This window comes from Mobula birostris, chromosome 11 (assembly GCF_030028105.1).
Source record: "Mobula birostris isolate sMobBir1 chromosome 11, sMobBir1.hap1, whole genome shotgun sequence".
NCBI lineage: Eukaryota > Metazoa > Chordata > Chondrichthyes > Myliobatiformes > Myliobatidae > Mobula > Mobula birostris.
The window spans coordinates 52,716,454-52,742,666 of NC_092380.1; the positions used below are offsets into that span (position 1 = coordinate 52,716,454).

General features: G+C 40.0%; 1 protein-coding gene across 5 annotated transcripts in view; it reads left to right on the plus strand.

Moving 5' to 3' along the window:
• The window catches only part of atg13 (ATG13 autophagy related 13 homolog (S. cerevisiae)), a 128,993-nt gene extending 103,560 nt beyond the window's left edge, over nt 1-25,433 (plus strand). For all 5 annotated transcript variants that reach the window (XM_072272242.1, XM_072272239.1, XM_072272243.1 and 2 more), the window contains 6 exons: nt 8,282-8,421; nt 13,855-13,972; nt 16,798-16,875; nt 17,604-17,717; nt 21,464-21,592; nt 24,940-25,433. In XM_072272242.1, coding sequence (XP_072128343.1) covers nt 8,282-8,421; nt 13,855-13,972; nt 16,798-16,875; nt 17,604-17,717; nt 21,464-21,592; nt 24,940-25,017 — 657 coding nt within the window. In that variant the 3' untranslated portion in view covers nt 25,018-25,433. The remainder of the gene's footprint in view (nt 1-8,281; nt 8,422-13,854; nt 13,973-16,797; nt 16,876-17,603; nt 17,718-21,463; nt 21,593-24,939) is intronic.
• Nucleotides 25,434-26,213: the final 780 nt, after the last annotated feature.

Here is a 26,213-nt window from a genome sequence, read left to right on the forward strand (position 1 = left end):
TATGAAAAATCACCACCACTGGAGGCTTCCTCAGCTGCAGCAAATAGCCATGACTCCTTCTGTGCTTTGTCATGTCCTTTGCTCTCCACGTAGCGTTGCAGCACCACCTTCTTGGCTGTTGCATCTTGTAGTTGATCTCATCCCCCTAGTCGCTGGAACTGGCTTCGCATGCTGGGGTGGGCACATCCCGATCTCATCAGGGTTGGAGTTTCCTGGCTACCCTCACCTCGTTTAGCCTGCCTGTCGAAGTGGTGGTCTGGGGTGTGGCCACTGTCACTTTCAAACAGTTACTTGGAGCCACAGGTGAGAATTGGGTGGCAGGTGGGGACCAAATGAGGACAAGCTGCCACTGGGCGAAGTATGCCAAGCCCATTACCCCTCCCTGGACACCCCATACACCCCACCAAATTAGTGGAGCATCATAAAGAGGCACCTCTGTTATGTAGTTGAGGCCCCAGATTCCATGTACAAAAGCATTTGTCTCAGTAACAGCATGTGAACCATGGGGCTATGTCATTGCAAAATATGAGGAGCCTTCATTATACCTGTATCCCTGCTCTCAGCTTTATTTTTCAGCACATAAATAATGGTGCTGCTTTCTGAGCTAGAGATTTTCATCACCTTTGCTGCATTTCATCAGGCTGTTGCCTTTAAATGGTCGTTGACTACTCTTCCTTGATCAATCGATCTTTCTTTCTTCCTCCCAGTCAACTTTTTTTAAGAACACCAATCTTCACCCGTGAGATAGCCATGCGTAACAACAGTGGCAGGGCTTGAATGCCTATCACCTCTTACAGACCTCGGTTGTAGATCCCAGTCAGTTTGGATTGGCAATAACATCTTCTCCACAATCTTCATCAGCACAGGGACACCAAAGGGCTGTGTGCTTAGCCCACTGCTTTACTCGCTTTACACTTATGACTGTGTGGCTAAGTACAGCTCCAATGCCATATTCAGGTTTGCTGATGACACCACTGTTGTGGGCCAAATTAAAGGTAGTGCTGAATCAGCAAATAGGAGGAAGATTGAAAATCTGTCTTGAGTGGTGGCAACAACAACCTCTCACTCAATGGCAGCAAGACCAAGGAACGGATATATCGATATCAGGAGAGGGAAACCAGCAGACCATGAGCTAGTCCTTATCGTAGGAACAGAGGTGGAGAGAGCTAGCAGCTTTAAATCCCTGGGTGTTACTACTTCAGAGGACATGTCCTGGGCCCAGTACATAAGTGCAATTGTGAAGAAAGCATGGCAGTGCCTCTACTTAGATGTCATTCTATACCTCCACAAACTCCTAAAATTTTGACAAACTTTAGGTGTGTAGTGGCGAGTATGTTGCATGGCTGCATCATGGCCTAGTATGGAAGCAGCAATGCATTTGAACAGAAAATCCTGCAAAAAGTAGTGAATTCAATCTAGTACATCACAAGTAAAGCCCTCCCAACACATCTACATGAAACGCTATCGTAGGAAAGCAGCATCCATCATCAGAGATCCCCACCACCCGGGTCATGCTCTCTTCTCTCTGCTGCCGTCCGGTCAAAGGTACAAGAACCTCAGGACTCACACCACCAGGATCAAGAACAGTTACTACCCCTCCTCTCAACCATCAGGCTCTTGAACAAAGTGGATAATGACACTCAATTTCACTTGCCCCATCATTAAAATGTTCCCACAGCCATTTACCTCACTTTCAAGGACTCTTTATCTCATTATCTCATGTTCTCTTTATTTATTGCTATTTATTTATATTTCCATTTGCACAGTTTGTTGTCTTCTGCACTCTGGTTGATCTTTCATTGATCCTCTTATAATTACTCTTCTGTAGATTTGCTAAGTATAACCATAAGAAAATGAATCTCAGTGTTGTATATAGTGACATATGTGTACTTTAATAATAGAAACATAGAAAACCTACAGCACAATACAGGCCTTTTGACCCACAAAGCAGTGGCAAACATGTACTTATCTTAGAAATTACCTAGGGTTACCCATAGCCCTCTATTTTTCTAAGCTCCATGTACCTCTCCAGGAGTCTCTTAAAAGACCCCGCTTCCACCACCGTTGCTGGCAGCCCATTCCACACACTCACCACTCCTTGTGTAAAAAAACTTACCCCTGACATCTCCTCTGTACCTACTTCCAAGCATCTTAAAACTGTGTCCTCTTGTGTTAGCCATTTCAGTCCTGGGAAAAAGTCTCTGATTATCCATACGATCAATGCCTCCCATCATCTTATACACCTCTATCAGGTCACCTCTCATCCTCCATCGCTCCAAGAAGAAAAGACAAAGTTCACTCAACCAATTCTCATCAGGTATGCTCCCCAATCCAGGCAACGTTCTTGTAAGTCTCCTCTACACCCTTTCTTTAGTTTCCACGTCCTTCCTGTAGTACGGCAACGAGAACTGAGCACGGTACTCCAAATAAATAAATTTACTTTGAACTTTGTTCTTATATGTTTATTTCTTTCTCCTTTGTCTGGTAATATAACTTTACACTCCATAACATTCAGTAAACCTTATTGCCCTGAACAATGTATTGGGTACACTGGAAAACTTGCTGATTGATAATACTTCTACATCCAAAGGAAAGCAACTGTGAGCAAAGAAAAGCTGAGCACCCATTGGGCATGCTGGGGCACCCTGAAAACAGGGTAACGATCCCCTGCATTGAAAAGGTTACCACTGAGATCCAGTATGTATCATGCTTCTGCAAAAGGGAAAATAACAGAATTTATATTAGGGGGGATTGTGTACAAAAGTTTTATCAGAACTTCAGCTACGTTTGTGCATTGTGCATTTTGCATTACAAACTTAAGAGGCATCAGCTAGTTAAGTACACTTTGCACCTCATTTGTCTTGAGATTCGTGAGATCTAGAAGTGATCAATGAACAAAGGCACCAAGCAGAGGAAACTAATTTGTAGGAAGCCATACTCATCACAGGATACAAGCAGAGGCCTAGTTTCTCGGACATGCTCAAGCTTGTGTTTCTAATAGATTAATATTTTGGATCAGGTAATAGACTTTTTTTAGCTTGTTGGAACAGATCTGATGCTTGTAACTATTAGAATGATCAATTACCTTAAGTTTTTTTAATTTCTGTTTTTGCACTACATATCTTAATTTATATAGTCATTCTGTTTTTTTATTTATTTATCATTTATTGCATTGTACTGTTGCTGCAAAATTAACAAATTTCACACATATGCTGGTGATATTAAATCTGATTCTTTGTCTCTGGCAAGGCTTGATGTATAGAATCTCACTGGTGGCCTGAATGCTACCTTCTTTCCAGGGTACCCAATTATGTTCATGACTACCTGCAGAGCTGGTCAGAATGAACACACTCAGCTTTACTGTTATAGCTGCCACTCTTGCATGCAGGGGTGCCAACAACTCTGTGCCAACAACTCAAGATGTTTCTCCATATTTATATTTTATTCTGGATTCACCTCACTTTCATACTTTTGGGCATTCTAATTCCTTTCTATCTTTCTATGTAAGTTTGCTGATTGCTTGAGGATGAGGTGTAAACATCCAGATTAAGAGTTTACACAAACCAGTTGGCCCCTCAAATATGTTGCATATTTAAGGAGACTATAAATGAAACGTCGACTCATCGTTTCCACGGATGCTGCCCGACCTGCTGAGTTCCTCCAGCGTGTTGTGAGTGTTGCTCCTCATATCTGACTTTTCTACCTATCTTTGTGCCATCAACAAAATTAGCAACAATATCTAGGATCGTTACATGTAAATAATTTTTCTTGAAAATATTGCTGCTCCAGTCCTGATATTTGTGGCACAAACTCAATGCTTATATCAATAAGGTAAAGACCCAATTATTTTTACTTTTTCCTGTTAGTCCTGTGAGACTAATCCCTTGCCAAAATGTTACCTCCTACATGTTGAACTTTTATCCCCCACAGTAACCTTCGTGGCACTGTATCAAATGTTTCTGGAAGTATTTGTACATCCAGTAATTTTTATCCTTGATGTATGTTACTTCAAATGAAATAAATGGTGAAAAATAATTTCCCATTCACAAGACCATGTTGACTTTACCTGAATGTTAAATTAATGGGCTTGTGATCTATCCTTCAAAGTAGTCCTTTTTTTCTGTCATGGAAATATCCCAAATTTAGGGAACTTCGGGAAAGTAAAATGAATTACCTTTTAGTAATGTTGAATAAAGTCCACAGCAAAAACATGTTACTCAGTACACTGCCCTGTGATAGCAATTTTCATGTGTTTCACCTTCCATTCCAATTTACAGTTATTTCTAGGGTGTTGATTTTATGATGAGTATGCCACCATATGCAATCCTGAGATTCTTTTTCCTGTGGGCATACACAGTAAAAACACAATAGAATCAATGAAAGACCGCCACCAACAGGACAGACAATCAACCAATGTGCAAAAGACAACAAACATTAAAAATACAAAAGAAGAAATATCTATAAATATTGAGAATAGGAGACGAAGAGTTCTTGAAAGTGAGTCTATAGGTTATGGAAACAGTTCAGTGATAGGTTGAGTGAAGTTATCCACTCTGGTTCAGGAGCCTGATGGTTGAGGGGTAATAACTGTTCTTGAACCTGGTGGTGTGGGTCCTGAGACTCCTGTACCTTTGTCAAGATGGCAGTAGCAAGAACAGAGCATGGCATGGATGGTGGGTGGGGGTCCTTGATTATGGGTGCTGCTTTCCTGCAACAGCACTCCATGTAGATGTACTGAATGGTGGGGTGGGCTTTACCCATGATGCACTGGGTCATATCCACTACTTTTTGTAGGGTCTTCTGTTCAAGGGCAGTGGTGTTTCCAGACCAGGCCATAATACAATCAGTCAATATACTCTCCACCATACCATCTATGGACGTTTGTAGAAATTTTATACGTCATGCCAAATCTTCACAAACTCCTAAGAAAGCAGAGGCACTGCCGCACATCCTTTGTAATGGCACTTACATTCCGGATCCACAACAGATCCTCTGAAATTATAACATCAAGAAATTTAAAGTTGCTCAAAATCTCCACTTGTGACCCCCCCCCCCCATGTGTTGATTTGTCACCACCTTTGATTTGGTTAATGACATTGGAAAACTTAAATATAGCATTGGAGCTGTGCTTACCGAGTAGAGCAGGGGATTAAGCACACAACCTGGTAGTGCACCTGTGCTGATGGAGATCGTAGAGGAGATGTTGCCAATCTGAACTGACTGGGCAAGCGAAAAAATTGTGGATTGGGTTGCACAAGGAGCTAGTGATGCCAAGGTCTTGAAGCTTATTGATTAGTTATAAGTGGATGATAGTATGGAGTGCTGAGCTGTAGTCAATGAAGAGCATCCTGATGTATGCATCTTCACTGTCCAGATGTTCTAGGGCTGAAGGAAGAGCCAATGAGATGGGATCTGCTGTGTTGCTCTGGTCAGCAAATTAGAGCAGATCCAAATCGTTGCTCAGGCGGAAGCTGATATGCTTCATCACCAGCCTCTCAAAACACTTCTTCACAGTGGATATAAGTGCTATTAGTACTTATCGTAGGCAGATTAACGATTCTTCTTAGGCACCAGTATAATTGAAGCCAGCTTGAAGCATTTGGGTTTCTTAGACTGCCGAAGCAAGAGGTTAAAGATGTCAGTGAACATTTTAGCTAGTTGATCAGCACGTATCTTTTGTACTTGGCCAGCTACCCCAATTTGGGCCGGATGCTTTCCATGGGTTCACCCTCCTAACAGATACTCGTATGTCAGCCTCAGAGATTGAAAATACAGGGTATTCAGGGGCTGCTGGTTGGGGAAGACTCTGAATGATTTTGTGGGGACACACTAGTCTACAACTGTTTTTATAAAGACACAACCATGGTGTACTTGTTCAAATTTTCTGATGAGTCTTAGAACACGGTGCAGTCCACCAGCTGAAACTGATTGTACTTTCACAATTGGTTCATTAATATTAGATTGCAGCATACCAGTGTTACTACAGCCTGCCCTCAGTTTTGCTCTGGAACAAGCTATTCATAGAAACAGTTCTGAAGGCACTCTGTAAACCTCTTCTCATAGCTATCCCTGTTAATCGGATTTTTTTCTACTCCATGTGTAGGTTAAAATTCTCCTTGATTTGTACTACCCTTTCTGACAAGTTTCCATTGTTTATGTTCAGAACTGTCACATAGTTATTTTTAAGGATCCTGTGTATGTGACTGCCACTGCCACAAGATAATGGATCTTGACTGGGTTTTCGGATTAAGGAGTATGGTGCATGCCATGGAGGCTTCCACAATGGTGGTGAATTGATGCCTTTTTCACGTTACGCTGCTGGGCATATTAAAGACAGAAGGCAAGGAAGATGAACCATCTTCAAAAGAGAAGAATGAAGATACAAGCATTGCATGGTTGCATCACCACTATACATTTATGTGCCACCAATCCATCTTCTGATAGCCAAATGTCAAATCAGTTCTGTTCATGGGCATGTGTACCTATCCACATTACTTCTAGCCCTCTCCTCCAATTGCTGGGCATTAATCTATGACTTACTTTAGGTACGTTGAAAGTCCAGTTAGTTCTTAATTAAAAGAACTGAGACTTAGCACTCTGGCAAAATTTACAATTTGTACAACTGGTTTTTACCACAAATTTTGATTATTCCTTTTCCTAAATCTCTATGATGGCGCTGATTTTGTAATCTTGGTGCAACCAAGTTACTTGGACATCTTTTTTGAAAGCTGGTTATTCCAGTTTTTTGGGCTCAGATGAATGTAAGTAATGGTATGTGTTGAACAGGTTTGTTAATAATGGCCCCGATGGGGAGACGTGTATTTGCAGAAGGGGAGATCTGAAGCATCAGCAGGGTTAGATTGCTGAAGTGGGAGAATACGCACTTCTGGTTTTAATGAACTCCTTGAGGCACATCACTTCTCTTTTGTGTTGGAAATTTCATGCTGAGTGCAATTTGCTGCTTGGAATAAGGGGATTGGAGTAGTATTCACAAAAGGATGCTGGTGAATAACCCAGTGCACTCAACTGATGAGCTCCAAACGCTCATAGTTGCTAAATCCGGAGATAGGAGCATATGCTTCTCTTGTTTACTTTCATGGCAACCTCCATCCGTGTTACCTTACTGTCTGTGACTGACTTCATTCTCTGATTTGTGATTTGATGCTCCTGTGAATCTTTGTCAATCCTATCATGGGGAGTGCTGAATTTTGGGATGTCTTCAACAGGGTTGTAATCCATCTTCTATCTCCCTTATGTTGTGCAGCCAACTAATTCCATCAAATGTTAGGCCTGCAATGTACCTGTCAACTATTAAAATGGCATATACGTTATCATAACAGCCACTTCAACAATTAAGAAACCAGAAAAATGCCAATTTCCTCTCTGAGGTAAAGCAGCTCTGGCAAGCAGACTGCATGATGAAAAGTCAGTTTGCACCTTCAGGAAAATGGCACAGAAAATTGACAAAAAAGGGGGGAGAAATATGTTACTTAGTATGCATTCATTCCACACTGTACAGTAACCGTATTTCAGTTTTTTCTCCACTCTTGATTTCTGTGTGCCCGAAGAAAAAAGTGAGATAGTGAAATTGAAATAGTTGCAGAGTCTCACTGTATATTTCAACGAGGTCATGGCTGATCTGAATTCCTCTTTCCACACCTCTCCGACAGGGAAATTTCTTCTCACTTTAGGCTTGCTTGGCCGGCCCTTTATCCTGAGACTAATACACATTCCACCCGCCATACCCAGGCAAAACTTTCAGTGCTCCCCTATCAAGCTCCTCCCAGATGTTATGCTCCAATGCAATTATCTCTCATTCTTCTAAATTTCAAAAAGAATTGAACGTAAAGTGCCTTTGCATCCACGAGGAGTCCATGCAGATTTCTCATTAACCAGAGAGCTTAATTTTACTCTTCCAGTCGTTGCTCTCCATTGCTTCCCAAATCCTGTAATAAACAGCATAAGCACATACCCATAGTACTCAATATGCCCTAACAGTCTTTTTCATTGTATTAATATAGTATAGGTTCAAGGGCAAGGATTTTTCATAGAATATAAACAAAAAATACATGGTAGTAAGTGAGAATTCGTATTTGGCTCATCAAGCACGGCTGCAGAGAACATTTTAATAGTGCTTAATTTGTTTTCCTATTTAATCCCAGAGGCATTGTATTTCACTTTAAAGTATATTAGTTAAATTGTATCTGAATTTAATTTAAATTTATGCAATTAATAATTTTGGTCTTGAATATTTCCTTTCTCTTCTGTTGATAAATAACAGATGGCAATTCCTGGCAAAGAAGGTGGGGTCCCTGTTCTTCCTCAACATCCTGCCCATGGTACCCAGGCTGAGGGTGATAGGATGCCAGCCTGTAATCCCACAGATATGAATCAACAGGTGCCAGCAACTCCATCTAGCAGGTACAGTTAGAACTAACAGCGGGATTGCTGAAGGAAATGATGATGTAATTCCCTATCACTGATAACAGATTCATAAAGGTTTTTAAAAATGTAAAGAGCACCAGTCCAAAGCAGTTTCATTTTTCAACCAGGTGGATCCCTCCTGATTTTAATTTGCCTACAAAGTTCTTGAGTGACACCTGGTAATGGATCAGTCCTCATCTTTCTTCTTTTGAGGGCATGTTCCATAAAGAGAAGTTGGACAAACTTGGGATGTCTTCTCTGGAACAGCTGAGGCTGAGGGGAGATCTGACAGAGGTTTATAAGTTTATGAGCGGCATAGATAAAAGTAAACAGACAGTATTTGTTTCCCATGGTTGAAATGTCCAATACCAGAGGGCATTTAAAATGAGAGGGGTTAATTTCAAAGGAAATGTGTGGGGCATGTTTTTTACACAGAGTGGTGGTTGCCTGGAATGTACTGTCTGGAGTGCTGGTAGAGGTGGATACGCTCTGGAACGTTTAAGAGACTTTTAGATAGGCACATGAATGTGCGGAGAATGGAAGGATATGGACATTATGTAGGCAGAAGAGATTAGTTTAGTTGGCCGTTTGATTACTAATTTAATTGGTTCAATACAGCCAGTTGAGCCAAAGGGTCTGTTCCTATTCTGTTCTGTTCTATGTTCTGTTCACTTATAATTGGACTTTGCTGAAAATAATAGCGAATTAATTCACAAGGAATATTCTGATGCAGCTACAAAAATAACAGCAAGGTGGTTAAGTGCTAAAGAATTTATACAAACATAAGTGTAATCAATCCTATCAGAACGTGTACTCATACAGCTTATTCAGATGCAGAATAAGTTTGTAAGTACTTGTCTACACCTTGCAAGATGACGTTCAGTCCATTTTGTCTTAATGATTGCATCTAATGGAATAATATAGAACAGCCCTTATCCTCTCTGACTGCTCTTGGACTCAGACCTAATGGTGTTCTGTCTCTGCCAAAAGGAAGGGTTCACTGATCACTAAACACTAATCTGGTCGTGAGCTCAAGACCTTTTGGAATTGGAAATTATCAAAATTCTGGTTTTGAATTGAATTGACTTTATTACTTACATCTTTCATATACATGAGTAAAAATCTTTATGTTACATCTCCGTCTAAATGTGCAATGTGCAATTTATAGTAATTTATAATGAATAGTATGTACAACAGGATAGTTCATACAACATAGAAATACAGTTGTGTCAGCATGAGTTAAGCAGTCTTAATTGCCTGGTGAAAGAAGCTGTCCCAGAGCCTGTTGCTCCTGGCTTTTGTGCTGTGGTACCATTTCCCAGCTGGTAGCAGCTAGCAGAAAAACTTCCCAAAATGAGGTTTTTCTTGGAGGACAGTAGGTCTGTAATTCTTTAGAATTTAGAATTAGAATCGGAATCAGAATCAAAATCGGGTTTAATATCACCAGCATATGTCATAAGATTTGTTAACTTTATAGCAGCAGTACAGTGAAAAACATAAATAAATAGGAAAAAATTGTATTACATTAAGTATATATATATATATACATACAGTAAGTGTATACATATATGTGATGATCCAACCCTCACACTATTACAACTCTTACGAACTCCCAACCAAGCTGTACATAAAACACATGAGTACAATACCAATAGTCAATAGTCACCTCCCAGTGTACTATAGTAGTCCACCAGCTTCCCTTTAACCCAAAAGGGCATCAGCCCCACCCTGGAGTGTCATAACCAGTGAACTGCTCCCCAACTTAATGTTATAGACTGACTCTGAGAAATGATCAACCAGGTGAGTGATGTTCACCAACCCATCAGAAAAGTAGGAGCAGCATTCTTGACCAATAACAGTACAAGTGCCACCTTCCTTTCTGAGCAGGTAATCCAAAGCATCAGTTCCTGGGACAGTCTGGCCATACCATGCTGAGAAGGGTAATCGTTCAAACATCCTTCCTTTGTAATAGCCCTCTTACCGATCAGCATGGGCAAGGTGCTCATGCAGGGCACGGGAGTGAGTGGCATACATACAGCACCACATAGCAACTGCACCACCCAGTGGGAACAATGGGTAGGCCTAGAAACTGCATATCCAGTAAGTGCCATTCAGCTTCCAACATGTGCCCAACTTCAGAAGACCATTTGGCACAGACACAGCCGTCCCAGTGTGCTGGTCCTGCTCACACTTACCACCCACCTTACACCTTGTACCTGTACTCCACATACCATCTACACCAACACTCTTTTGTCACATGGAGAGATCACTTTAAGAGTCAGGACTTTCCAATTATATAAATGGTATATAGGGAAATACGAGCCCTTAAAGCACCCACTCCACCGGGGTTATTCAGGCTCAAGTCCCTTAAGGCTGTGTCATACTCTGGGTTGAGGTTGGTTGAAATGGACTACTCCCTTTCAACTCCCCAAAACAGAATTCCGAAATCCGAGCGGCCAGATAATTTCCCCCAGCAGTCTTACAATCTTTCTTGTCATTAAAGGAATCAATATCGGTGGCATCCCTTCTTGCTGTAGTAAGGAGACTTCATACAAGTTCAGCAATCTGACCCATTGATCTAGTATGCAAATTCAAACACCAAATTAGCATCACACATCAAAGTTGCTGGTGAACGCAGCAGGCCAGGCAGCATCTCTAGGAAGAGGTACAGTCGACATTTCAGGCCGAGACCCTTCGTCAGGACTAACTGAAGGAAGAGTTAGTAAGAGATTTGACCAAATTAGCATACACCACTTTGCCATTCTGTAATGCAGGGAGATGCAAATGCACTTGCTCCTGATTAGTAACTGGATGCTTAGAGAACACAAACAGCAATATAACTACAAGAATTACTCCCCAAATGCTCAATTCCCTCTAAAATGTGGGTATCTCATATCCAGAATAAAGTTGCCCAAACTTCTACCAAAATTTCAACTCTAGTCTCATATGGCCACTGTGAAAAATGAGTCTTCCTTAAAACCAATTACACAAACCATGGGGAAACAAGTAACAAATTAACAGTTTAAGATACAATAAACGCAGAACAGATACAAAACACAAAGCCCAGGCTGTATTCCTCTTTTAAAACTTGTATGGAACTGCAAAACTGAAAACAGACATTAATTTCTCACAGAGAAACAGCACTTTTCAGGGAACAGATAGGGAAATAGTAACTGGGTGGGGCCCAACACAATCACAGTCTCTTATAAGCAAAGCCCTCACACGCACGAATGCGCACACACACACAAACTGTCACATATGGCCACACCTCACATTTTTCTGCATTCAAATCATTCACACAATATTTACAGGAAAGATAGATGACCCCCCCCCCCTTACAATAACAAGGCACTAGCCACAACTCCACCCCCCCCCACCCCGATTCCCACTGCTGGCAATCGTTAGCCAATATCCTTTGCAGGGAACCCTAAATGAAATGTGAGGAATCTGGCAGAGGACAAAAGGAACCCTTATCTACAGAAGACTTGAAGAATGATCCTTCCCTCTCAACAGTCTCCCTTTTTTGTTCCTCCTGACAGTATTTACATATTGCAAAACCCATTTTACCTACTCCTCTAGAATCCCAGCTTTAAGCAACACTAAAAACATTTCTTTACGGGACTCTGAGCTCTGTTGTCTCAAAGGTGTCCATTACACCATCCCCTGTACATTCTTGACCCTCCTCCCCCTCCTGAGAGGACGAAGCTGCGGATTGATGTCCCCCACAGCAGGTGTGGGAACGCATAATTACTGCCCTGGCCCGGCCCAAACTCACGGGGGAGAGGGCGATCATCTCGAGGATTAAACCGAGGGGCCACGCTACTCTCTCTCCCTCATACTTATCATCCAACCAGGTATCCCCATCTCTCAGCCACACAGTAGGATCATTACCCCATCTCAACGTAGTTCCTGATAGGCCCAGTGAGCTGCCTCTAAATTCAGTACTTTCATTAGCCAACAGGCCATCTGTATATTTGTATCTTCTAAGTTTGTAACCCTACTCTGAGCCATCAATATTGATTCGCTCAGCTTAATACAGTGCTGACTAAGATCTTCCAATTCATTCTTAAGACTCGCTATTGTTTTATCCTGATGTCTTTCAATTGTTGCAAACAGCCAAAAAGCATATACACCTAGGATATTTAAAAGCGGACACCAGGCATCTATCCAATGGGAAAAGCAGCTGCAGCTTCTAAAGTAACCAAACACAACTAACGCGACTTTCAGCAATCAGAATAAGGCACACCCCCACAAGACACTCCGCTTTAAATACACTCAGTGACCTGGCCTCCATAGCAGCACGTGGCAACGAATTCCATGGATTCAGCGCCCTCTGGACCTAGACTCCCCCACTATAGGAAACATCCTATTCACATCCACTCCATCTAGGCCTTTCAACATTTGATAGGTTTCAATGAGATCCCCCTAACCCCATTCTTCTAAATTTCAGCAAGTACAAGCCCAGAGCCATCAAATGCTCCTCATATCATAAGTCTTTCAATTCTGGAGCCATTTTCGTAAAATGTCTTTGAACCTTCTCCAATGTCATCACATCCTTTCTCAGATAAGGGGCCCAAAATTGCTCAGAGTAAGTGGGGCCTCACAAGTGTTTTATAAAGCCTCAGCATTACATCCTTGTTTTTATATTCTAGTCCTCTCAAAATGAATGGTAACATTGCATTTGCCATCCTCACCACTGACTTAACTTTTAGGGAATCCTGCGCAAGGATTTCTCAAGTCCTTTGCATCTCGGATTTTTGAATTTTCTCCTCATTTAGAAAATAATCTATGCTTTTATTCCTTTTACCAAAGTGCATGACCCTACAGTTCCCAACACTGGATTCCTCCGAGTTATCTGGTTTCTTCCCATATTCCCAAGATATGCTAGTCAGTAGGTTAATAGACCACCTCTAAGTTATCCCCAGTGTTTAAGTAAGTGGAAATGTCGAGGAGGAGTAAATGGGAATGTGGGAAGAGTGAAAATGAAATTATTTAGGGTTAGTGTAAATGGATGCTTAATGGTTGGAGCAGATTAAGTGGTCTGAAAGACCTATTTTCTGCATTGTATGGTTGTGAACCTTTGAAATTCTCTGTTCCAGATATAAATGTATGCTGAATCATTGAAAATACCCGGGGCAGGGATAAATATTTTTGAATGCTAATGGATCAAAGTCTAAGAGGCTAGTTGAGTCATGTCTTATTGATTAAACATGAGCCTGTTGAATGCTGGAGCAGATTTACACACTAAATCTCCTCTTAAACTTGTTCAACACCTAATCTGGTTTTAAGTAGAAATTTCACTTTTGTCAGATTAAAATGCTTATTTTTATTCTTATTTATTATTTATATTTATTATGACTGAGAACAGTGACATGTAATAAAATCATAAACAGCCATCTTTGACAGTCTTCTCCTTTGTTCATTTTAAAGTGGTGAAGCAGAAATGTTATCAAAGAGCAGTGAGGGGAAGAGTGGATCACCACAAGATGCACTGGAGACTACCTTTACCAGGAAAGTGGGTGCATTTGTTAACAAACCAGCCACTCAGGTATGACTCCAAATATAGCAGGGACTGAACAATTGACTTTCAATGCTATTAGTAACAAGTTTCCTCTTGCTTTATTTCAAAGTTCAATGTAAATTTATTATCAGAGTAGATATATGTCTAAGATTCGCTTTCTTGCGGGCATACTCGGTAAATCCAAGCATCATAATAGAATTAATGAAAGGGCCAGACAAACGGCCAATGTGCAAAAGACAACAAACTGCAAATACAAAAGAGAAAAAATAATAGCAATAATAATAATAATAAATATGGAGAACATGAAATGAAGAATCCTTGAAAGTGCATCCATAGTTTGTGGGGACAGTTCAGTGATGGGGCAAGTGAAGTTGAATGAAGTTATCCCCCACAGATTCAAGAGCATGATGGTGGAGGGGTAATAACTGTTCCTGAACCTGCTAGTGTTTCGCCTGAGGTTCCTGTGCTATCTTCCTGATGGCAGCAACAAGACAGGCGCATGACCTGCGTAGTGGGGATCCCTGATGATGGATGCTGCTTTCCTGCAACAGCTCTCCATGTAGATGTGCTAATATTTATGTTAGATGTCCAACTTTTATGTGTTGTGAGCATTTTTAGTGGTCATTCCCTCTGTTTACCTAAATATGTGTCAATGTGGATGTTTGCAAACAGTTAAAAACTGCAGGAAGTTTTACCTGTGCTGTTAAGACACCTTCCCTAGTCCTCTCCCAAACAATTTACTAAGAAGGAAAAAAATAATAATTTATGGACATTTCAGGAGCATTATTGTTGATGCTGAAAGAGTTAACTAACCAATTTGTGTGTGTGTGTGTGTGTGTGTGTGTGTGTGTGTGTGTGTGTCTCAGTCAGTCAGTCAGTGGGTGCTGTCCTGAATCCAGGGTTGGCGGCTATGCACCTCCATCTTCTTTGATCTTGTGACAGCACTGAGTACAGCCTCTCCTCCAGTTTGTTCCCACTGACCACCTTGGCACCGCCCCCGCCGAACTCGAGCCCGAGGCCGTGTCGGCCTCCAGCCGCAGCCGCTTCTTCGAGCTCAGCCCTTCCTTAGGTGGAGGCCCTGGGCAGGTCCAGGCACACGGTGCAGCGCCCAAGTTCATCATATCTCTTCTAACCAGGTGTATAGCACACGATTCGTAGATACATGGTGAGGCTTTAATCTCTTCCATGGAAGATGGCCGTTGGCTCACAAGGAGCTCATCCGCCCTTTGTCAGGTCTTGTTTTTTTTTAGCCCTGCTGGGTGTCCTCACACCCTCCTCCCAGACTAAATCCGGTGGGCGAGCCGGCCCAGGTTGCCGACCATTCGACCACGGCCCCCGGCCGAGCGCCGGGTGCCCACCCCCTGCCAAATCTCTCCAAGCGTCCGGCACCCAACCAAAAACTTTGGTCAAGCAGCCAGCAACCAAACATCACTAAAACTATATATGTATGTTCCCACCCTGATAAGGGTACCTATCTATGTTGTCCACACGATTACACTCTTGTAATCTTAAGATATCACTGTGTGTATTTTCATGGCCTTCTGCTGCTGTAGCCCATCCTCTTCAAGGTTTGACATATTGTAATATGTTCAGACATGCTCTTCTGCACAACACTGCTATAACACGTGGTTATTTGAATTACTGTCACCTTTCTGTCAACTTTTACCACTTCAGCCATTTCCTTAAACCCTTCTTATTAACAAGCTGTTTTCCCCCACAGAACTACATCTCACTGGATGTTTTTTGAATTTCACATCATTCTCTGTAAACTCTATAGACTGTTGAGCATGAAAATCCACGAGAGCAGCAGTTTCTGAGAAACTCAGACCACCCCGTCTGGCACCAAAATCAATCCATGGTCAAAGTCACTCAGATTACATTCCTTCCCCATTCTGATGTTTGGTCTGAACCACAACTAAACTTCTTGACTATGAGGGATATAGATAGGGTAAATACCAACAGGCTTTTCCATTGAGGTTGGGTGAGACTAGAACTGGAAGTGTGGCTTAAGAGTGAAAGTCAAAATGCTTAAAGGCAACATAAGGGGGAACTTCACTCAGAGCATGGTGAGAATGTTGAATGCATGTTCAATTTCAACACAAGAGAAATTTGGTTAAGTACATGGAACAGAGGGGTATGGAGAGCTATGGTCTGGGTACAGGTTGATGGAAAAAGGCAGATTAATAGTTCAACATGGACTAGATTAGTTGAAGGGCATAGTTATGTGCTGTAGTGTCTGCATGCTGTTATGCTTTGAGTTGCTGTCACATAATCGGCTGATTAGATATTTGCAGGTGTACCTAAAAATATGGCCACTGAGTGAGTGAGTGTGTGTGTGTGTGTGTGTGTGTGTGCGTACGTGCGTGCGTGCGTGCGTATGTGTCTATGTGGGTGTGTGTGCAACTGCCCTTTCATTGGTAACTTCATGTCAACTTTGTAATGACACTTGATGGCAGTCACAGTCGAAAACTTTTGCCGATTCCTGAACATCCACTATGATCTAAGGAACCCTTCAGTGACTCTTAAACCAAAAAAAGAAAAACTAGCTTATAACCATATCAGGTGCTTCAACAGCAGATTTAATTTAACTTTAGTTTTGTCATAGTCTTAAAATTGCTTATGAATTCAAAGTGACTGATCACAGTTTTCCTTGCACTGAGAAAATAGCAAGAGAAATAGAATGTTAAGCATTCTATGTAGCTTAACTAGTGTGCCATATTTTTGGAGAACTCCGTAATGTGTTTCAGTAATTGACTAAAGTGAATGATTATAGATTACATTTTTTTAATGTTTGTCTATTCTTATCATGATCAGATTTAGTCATATAACTTATGGTTTCCTGTTTTACACAGGTTACTGCTGTCAAAATGGATTTGCCATTTGCTATGTTTGCATCAAAAATTATTGAATCTGAGGACACTGATGTTATGGTGAGTCTAGCAAGAAATATAAATCCTTCGGAAACTTGAAAGGTTTTAAAGCTGGTTTAAAACATCTTTTGCTGTATGGTCTTTTTAATATAAACCATCAGCTAAAAGATGAGAGTAGTTAACCTATCTTATTGACGGGCCAAGCTATTGAACAAAGGCTTCATTTTCGCTTCTTGTGTTCATATATATTTCTCAGATCTCTGCTGACGTGAACGTTCTTCATTTCTGTTAAACTAGGGAGCTGACTACCACTAGGATTTAAAATCTTCCCATATCTAGCGTAAGAGTAATCCTAGTTTTATCAAACCTATGAATAATCCTGTCTATCTCTTTTCTGTAATTTATTAAATGTTCTGAAATATGTATAAAGTTTGAGTTCAAGCACTGCTTCTTCCTGCCTCCATCTCGAGCTGGAAATATTTCAGCCATGTCTTACCAGCATGTCACCCCAATTTCCAATTAAATGTACAGTTTTCTCCTGCTGTGTCTTTCCTCTTCGGAACTGATCCTAGAATCTGACAGTGGTGGGAACTGATCCTAGAATCTTATAATGGATGCCAAATTATGACTGTAATTCAATGTTTCATCGCTCAGTGATGCAATTCTAGTGTGCCATCTGACATTGGCTGCCTGGCAGGTTCTTTTTGTTTATGTAACGGTTTGCCTGATTGCTGCTGCTTAGCAACCTATTACATCTGAATGGATGGCATCTTTCTACTTTAACACAGGTAAATCCCCCTGATTCCCCAATCCAAGATTCGCCCCTGCATGCCAGTCTTCACTCAGACCAGTCCAGCGGTAGCAGTGGCCTCACACAGGATGAATTTGTTATGGTGGAACTTGTAAGTCTTTTATTTCTGGCACTTCGGGCTACTTGTTTAACCTAAAGTAACATTGCAGGCTTGTTGCTCAGTTGTTCATAAATCACCACCTTTCACTTGCATCGCAACTAAGAACGCAGATTATCTTAAGGGAATTGATAGAGTGAAATCCTATCGCATTCCAACATTGCCTGATCTAGTTTATTTTGAAGGGATCCCATTGGATGACACATATTAAGTGCATGTCGTCAAAGATATTAAAGATAATGCTGATATCAATAATTTTTGATAAAATATTTTGAGCATAAAAAACACAAAATACTCAAGCAACACACATCAAAGTTGCTGGTGAACGCAGCAGGCCAAGCAGCATCTGTAGGAAGAGGTGCAGTCAACGTTTCAGGCCGAGACCCTTCGTCAGGACTAACTGAAGGAAGAGGAAAATACTCAATGTAGCCATCTTTCTGAACAGCTGAAAATCTTCTCTTCTTAGCACATCATGGTCCACTGTCTGGGTCAGTCTTTCAAATTGTCCTCAGGTTTAGCTCCTCTTCTTGGATCCTTCCTTTCTCAGGGATGAGGTCTTTGGAGCTTTTGTTGGTGTTTCTGTAGCACTGGGTTTTTATGGGATGGAGTTGTTAGCCCCATGCCCAACCCTCCCTCTTTTGCAGCCAGGCTTAGGATCATCCATGGCGGAGTTCTTGGAAAAACCTCCTATCTGCAAATTATAATTCCAATTAATGTTCTAGAGCAAGTAATTGCTGGTTTTGAAAACCAACTTTACATGACCTCCATAATCTATAACTTGAAGTAATCTTCATGTTATAAAAAGACGAAAGAATGGTAAATTCAAAGAACGAATGACTGCAGAAAAATAAGTATGGCAAAAGCACAGTCAAAAGGATTTTTTTGGTAGTTGTACAAAGTTGACAAATAAACTTTGATCCAAAAATGCAAGTTCAAATCTCACCAGGTTGCTGACAATTTTAAATTTATCTATTTAAATGAACATGGATTTTTAAAAATATATTAGGTTCACTAATGTCATTCCTGGAAGGGCATTCTATATCCTCACCCAGTGTGGTATGTCACTGTGACCCCAGACACACCAACATACCCAGAAATGGCTCAGCAAGCTTCTGACTTTGGAGCATGTAGGGATGGACAACAAGCATCACCAATGCCCAGAGACCCTGAACAAATAATTTCAAAATGGTAGCAGTTACACCATAATCAAGGAGTGATTAGTGAGTTGTACTTGAGTTAGCCTCTCCCCTTAATAGAAGAGCACTCTGAGGAGTGAAGAATCCAATTTTTTTAAGATGGACAGAGACAAAAACAATAATGGTTTGCTTTCTTTTATGTTAAGTATAAAATGGCAGCCTCTGTATCTTCCTTTACTCATATATTCTGATCTCAGAATGCTGTCTGTGTGGAGTTTTTCTGTTCTCCTTGTTACCACCTGGTTTTCCTCCAGGTGCTTTGGTTTCTCCCTTATCCAGTTGACATGGGTTGATCAGTTAGTTGGCCACTCTGTATTGCCCCTTGTCTGTAAGTGAGTGCTCGAATCTGAGGGAAGGTGAAAATGTGGTGAGAATTTAAAAAATGGGATTGATGTAGGATTAGTGTAAAAATGGGTCATTGTATGGGCTCGATGGACCTATTTCTAAGCTGACTTGGAAGCAGGAAGGATTTAGGAAGAATTCTAGGCAGGATGTCTCACGGGACAGCAGTTTATGATAAAGTAGAAGTGGGAAAGGAAATGCTTAAGATAAAATATTTCAGACTGTTGGAGCCCAACAAGGTGAATTGGGACTTAGCCATGCTATGATCACACGATAATGAGAGTATTGAAATCAAGCTGCAAAGACCCATTAGTGCTTGGCAGGGTTTCGAATGATGGAGTTTTATTTATCACACGTTTTCTTGGCAGCAATACAGTGCCAGGCAAAATATTACTATTAATAAAAATAAATAGTGCAAAACAGAATTAGTGAGTTCAGTTCATAGACCATTCAGAAATCTGATGGTGGAGGGGAAGAAGCTGTTCCTAAAACATTGAGTCTTAGGGCCCTTGCACCCAAGAAGAGAGGACGTCCTGCCTGGTGAGGGTCCCTAATGATGGTTGCTGCCTTCTTGAGGCACAGCCTTTTGAAGTTAGCTTTTGTGGTGGGGAGGCTTGTTCCCGTAATGGTGCTGGCTGAGTCTCCAACTCGTTAGCCTCTTGCTGTCCTGTGCATTGGAGCCTCCATTTCAGGTGGTGATGTGACCAGTCAGAATGCTCTTCACGCTATATCTGTAGAAATTTGCTAGCTTCATTAGTGACATAGTAAATCTCTCAAACTTCTAATAAAGCATAGCCACTGGAATGCTGCCTTCATGATTGCATCAGTATGTTGGGTTCAGGATGTTGACACCCAGGAACTTGGAGCTGCTCAGAGAGGTAGGGGTTCAACATAATATTATAAATTGGGTTTTAGGTGTACACTTGGAATTAGGTGAAAATTCTGTCAGTGGCAGTACAGGCTTCAGGGAGAGTACATCTCTAGATTGAACCATTGAGTGAAGCCTAAGGACAATCTCTTGATAGAGATTGTTATAAGAACAAATACCTATGATTGCTAATAGAAAAAAGACCTTAATTGCAAGAGTATGGAATATTAAAGTGTCTATTTGAATAAATACAATGTAAGTGCTTATACTTAAACCCTGGCAGCCATTTCCCTGCATGCAAAAGAGCTCCCTGTGCCAGATCCAATATTGTAAACCAAATGAGAAGGTTCTAATGTCCATCCACAATTGAGACATCATTTCTGACAGCTGCTATCAAATTTGGAATTCCTGTGACTGAGTGCGTCCATTGAAACTTTCATAGTCGTACAGAAATACCAGTGTGTATCTTCCATATCAGCTGCTGTCCCCTGTGGAAACATTACTTTTAACTATATTCCACATTCTTAGATATTGGGTTTTATCTGCTGTACTTTGACTATTTTACTGCCTTGTAGACTTCTTTGATGCTCAGAATTAAAACAGCTTCTGTTTTAAATTTGGATAATACTCTATGACTTGTCCCATATTCTAATCTCTTAGCATTTCTGTTCAAAGTAGTTTGCCTGAGCCTCTGATAATTTGGAATTAGTTCACTTTTGTTATTTTTGTTGTGTCTGCGTAAAAAAGAGCATGACACAAAATTTAAAAACTCAAATGGTACTGCCTGGCTTTTTTACTACTTTGAAATCAAGAAGATTTTTCAAATTGGTCAGGCAATTGAACTGCTGAAGGTGCTAAAATTAAATCTTGAACACTTCTGATAAAGTACAAGAGAAATAAGTTTTCTCATCCTGAAGTCTATAAGTTTGTAGACTCAAAAGTTGAATAATTTTACAAAGTAATTAATTCCTGAAGGATGACAAGCCGACGACTCCCATACAGAGAAATAATTACTTCTGGATAATGAAACAGGACACTATTCTCAGTTTTAACAAATTAGCATCAGTTTTTATACGAGTTGCTTTTCTTTTAAAGTCATATAGTACAAACATACTATTTTGAACATTGATCTGCTCTTCTGTCAAAGAGCATTTTATCACAACCACCCATGTTACCATGTTTATCTATAGAATCTACTGTGTTTAACAGCCATTGATCAAATACATTTGCTACTTGCGCGTCGTTTTATAGGCAAGTTGTATCTCTATCCTTATGCTTAACTTCCTTTCAAAATAAAATTTAATGTAACAAATTTTTCTTTATCTGCAATTTAGAAGCCTGCCTTCTCAAAGGATGATTTTCTACCCATGGATCTTGGCACCTTTTACAGGGAATTTCAGAACCCGCCTCAGTTGAGCAGTCTCTCCATAGATATCAGCGCACAGTCAATGGCTGAGGATCTGGTAAGAAGAGAGTTATGGAGTTGCATTAAAGCAACAACGTTTGAATACATAGTACACGTGCACTAATGGACATAAATCATAGTACATTGAGTTTGGCTACTTGCTTTTTCGCTGCTGCTGTGATCACATTATAGTGCTCTGTGGGAGAGGAAGTAACAAATACCCATCTGTCAGCAGCATGATATCATAACAGAAGGCCAAAGCAGTTCAAAAATGAAAGCACCATCATCAGTATTTTAATATGTTTGCCATTGCTTTTATATAAAATTCATGTGTCATGCTGCTAATAGTAGAAAGCATATACATTTACACTGTGTTTGCATGCTGCTCTTGTACGACATGCTGCTTTATTCTTCTGTTTTCAACTCTACTATATTGTGTTTAAAATAATTATTAATGCAATGGAATTTATTGTCAAATAAACCCACTGTCTGTTTTCCTCTTTCTCCGGCCCATCCCACAAATAAAATTAATGGGTCATAGTGAGGTACATTCCTGGAACTTGGCCTCAGAAAGGAGCATATGTCGCACACCTGATGTACTGATCTGTTCTTTTCTGGATCTAAATGTAATATCCCTTCTGTACTGATGGTACAGCCACTTACATGGAAGGTGTCTCCATAAACCTAATAGAGTCAGTTTGATAGCTTCTGTGAAAGCTCATGCATTTTCAAATAATCTGAAAGGAAAATTAACCTCCTGGGCTTCTTACCTGAACATTGCCAAGAATAAAATCAACACACCTTTTTACCTTTCCACCATCAACCACATAATTTGATGTTAAATCCAAGTACACATGTAACGAGTGACTACCTGAGTGTGATATAGGATGGTCCTTGATGCTCAAGTAACTGCACCTGTTTGTAAGTCATTACCACCTCCTTAGAAACTGAACAGCTTTACTTTAATCTTCTACTTTTGTATAAAATAATGTAGAGTATGTTTTAAATGAGACATTGAAAGATGTTAATGCTCAAAGGAACCTAGATATTCTGGTATACAAATCTGTAAGTTAACATGCAGGTATAGCACGCAATTAAGAAGACAAGCAACTTGTTGTTCATTATTAAGTAGGATTTGATTGCAAGAATAAAGATGTATTGTTTCAATTATGTAAGGCATGCTATTACGTACAGATCTGTCTCCCTACCTGAGAAAGGATGTGATAGAGGAAGTGCAGTGAATACCTGAATTGGAGGGGTTAGACAGACAGGGCCGATACTCCAATGATCTCATTGAAATGTATAAAATTCTTGTGCCTTAATGGGGTAGATTTGGAGTTGAAATTTCCTCTGCTGAAGTAATGACCCAAACCTAAAGTTCTGAGGGTTGGCCTTTCCGGTCACAGAAGAAACCATATTTCTTCACCCAGAGAATAATTAACCTTTTGAATTCTCCAAAGAAGGTAATGGAGGCTCAGACACCAAGTACATTCAAAGCTGAGCTCAGCAGATTTTTCTGTTAATGGATTTTAGGGATATGGTGTTTGTGAAAGAAATGATGCTGAGGTTAACAATCTTCCTGAATTGCATGAGGGTTTAAATGTACTGCTCCTGTTGTTCCTTATATTGTACATGAGCACTAATATGTTGGGGAAGAGAAATATAAACAATCTGCTGAAGGAACCTACAAAGAACTACTTTAAGCCTTCATTGGGATACTGTGATAATCATAACCTGATCCCATAGTCTATCCCACCCCATCCTCTGAAACTTCAGCCCAAGTTCAGTGTTCAGTTTGTGGGGAACATGGTCCCAAGCTTTACAAACTAACAGTTGAAGAAATGGAAGGTGTTGTGTTTTGTAGCTCCAAAACATAAAATTAATTGAAAGTAAAACAAGGAAGCCCGAAAGATGCGTGGAAACTCTGTTTTTACTTTTAGTGAGGTGTACACTAATGACATGGTGGTATGATGACGTATGACATTCACATACTTTTACATATAACCCCCAATGCATTATGTAAACAACAAAGAATGCTTAATCAAACAATATATTATTCAAATGTTACTGAAATATTAAATACACTACACTCTTTACACATTTGCATAGAATGCTTCTCAACTCAAATATGTAATATGTCTCCTGTGTATGTGTGTGTATGTACATATATGTGTGTGTGTGTGTGTGTGTGTGTAAATATATATATATAAAATTTACGCACACACTCAGTATATTGTACAATGTAACTTCAACAGGTAGGTAGTCATCTTGGGGTCATTTAAAACTTAGACACCACTGTTACGTTCTGTAACTCAAAAACATAAAACTAGTTGAAAGAAAAACAAGCCTGAGAGATGCGTGTAAACTTCACTTTTACTTTTAGCAAGGTGCACATTTATGACATGGTGGCATGATGACGTATGCCATGCACGTATGTTTACATTTAACACACAATGCATTATGTAAGAATGCTTAATCAAACAGTATGTTTACAATATTACTTAAACATTACTGAAATAATAAATGCACAAGAGAAAGCACTTATGCCTGCAACATTTCCTTGAAAAGATGTTGTCCCCAATATGGGTCAGACAAATTAAATTCAAAATTGAAAGAAAGATGACAAATAATGAGCAGTACAGGGTTGAACAACTAGAAATAATTTAAACTTGTTGCCAAACCGTCTGGGGATTCCTGCATTTAACTGTGTATAGTATTGATTTAAAAGATTAAAAATTTGTGCAGATACTCGCAGTATAAAAGGCATAGTGAATTATTTTCAGAAACAAAGGAAGCTGTTGAAGAATATTAACAAGATGGTGAAATAGCCAAAAGTAAATGTTAGATGGAAATGGGGTAGAATATTTTGTATAGATTATCCTGTGTTGGATGACTACAAAGATTCATGAGTTAAAACTTGAGATATAAAAAATCCATATTAAATATGTAGAAATTGAAAGTCAAAGGTATAATAGTGAATCTATGTAGAACATTGGAGAAAATATCAGCACTTCGGGGTAGCATGAACAAGTGGTTGGAGGAAGAAGAACAAAGAAATATAATAATCAGCAGAAAAGTGGGATTGGATTTGGTTGAACAAAGGTTCTAACCAGCACATTTGGAGAACTTCTTGATCTTCAAAGGTGCCAAGAGTTTTGTAATCAATTCAAACCTGTCTCATTCTAAGTCATTAGCTTCGATGTCTTATGGTCTTATATTAACATACAATCCCAACAATTATATTCCCCCATTGCTCCTCTGGAATGTCAGTGTATATTGGGGGCTCATATTGAAGTACCAAGCACTTGATACAAAGTTGAATGTCCTATCAACTGAAGAATAAGAACAAATGTGAGGCTGCAAAATATTTCTAATATTTTTTAATTCATTTTATTTCTGCCTCAGGATTCCTTACCGGAAAAGCTGGCAATCTATGAGAAGAATATGGAAGAATTTGATGCGTTTGTAGACACCCTTCAGTAACCATTGACAATATCTTCCCCAGCTTTAGAAACAATACCTGCAACAAGCACCAATGTTTAAAATTGTTTTCCCTCTATAAATAAAATGTATATATTTTTAGAAGTACAGAACCCCCTTATTTCTATAGATGTCTATCTGCAATCTGTAAGTACATTTTCTAGTTGCACTTACTGATCTGCTATAATTGAAAAGTGAAAGTCTACCTTATTGTACACATGTGTAAATATCTTGTAAAGCCAAACAACATTTAATCAATGTATTTCTTTCTATTGAAGTAGGAAGTTTTGTGTGCTTCTTGCAACTCTGGTTGTATTCTAAGGATGGTTTATAATTTAAATTGCAGCATGTTTGTTTCAGACCCAATGATTTGTAGCTTGTCACTTCACTGTAGAGAAATAAAACACTGAACCATTTGAGCCAATGGCATCTTGATCAACTGGGTGATAAAACTGAAAATGCTTACTGTTCAGGACTTAAAATCTCACAGCCTTCATTACCTCTTCACATTCTGATGAAATATTATCATTTATCTTATAGAAATATGACAATATGCCTTTCACATATCGAATGTAAATTGGAAGTTCCTAAAAATTGAGTCTCCAACTGGTAAATGGTATGTATGAATGACTCATGATTATGTGTGCCTAACAGAAAGCCACTTGACTTGGTAGCCGTATGATATCCTGATAGTTTAGGGAATCAAAGTCAAGGCAACCTTGGGAAAATGGTAGCCACAGAACAATTGTGGGATTTTAGATTCAAAAATGACTTGGACTGTATGACTGAGTGGATTTATGTATTCAACTCTTCTTTAGAAATTGGAACAATGTTCTGGCACAGTTGAGTTTATCCAACAGCTCCCAGAGATAAATGATAAAAACACAAAGAGAACAATAGGGAAAGGTCAAAAGTAAATGGCCTTGATCTATGAATACAAAGGGAATCAGTGGATTTAATGTTTCTCACCAGTCAGTCCTAACCTGCCATTACCCACTGAACTCCCTATTTTGGGTTAGTTTTACAAATGTTTTCACTGTGAATAAATGACACAGTTCGGAGACTTGCTACTTCACACTCCACCAACCCAGGTTGACTCCACTCCTGTCTGATGTTTGCACGTTTTCTCTGTGTCCAAGTAGGATTCCACTGGATGCTCTGGTTTCCTCCCACATTCCAAAGAATCTGTGGAATTGATG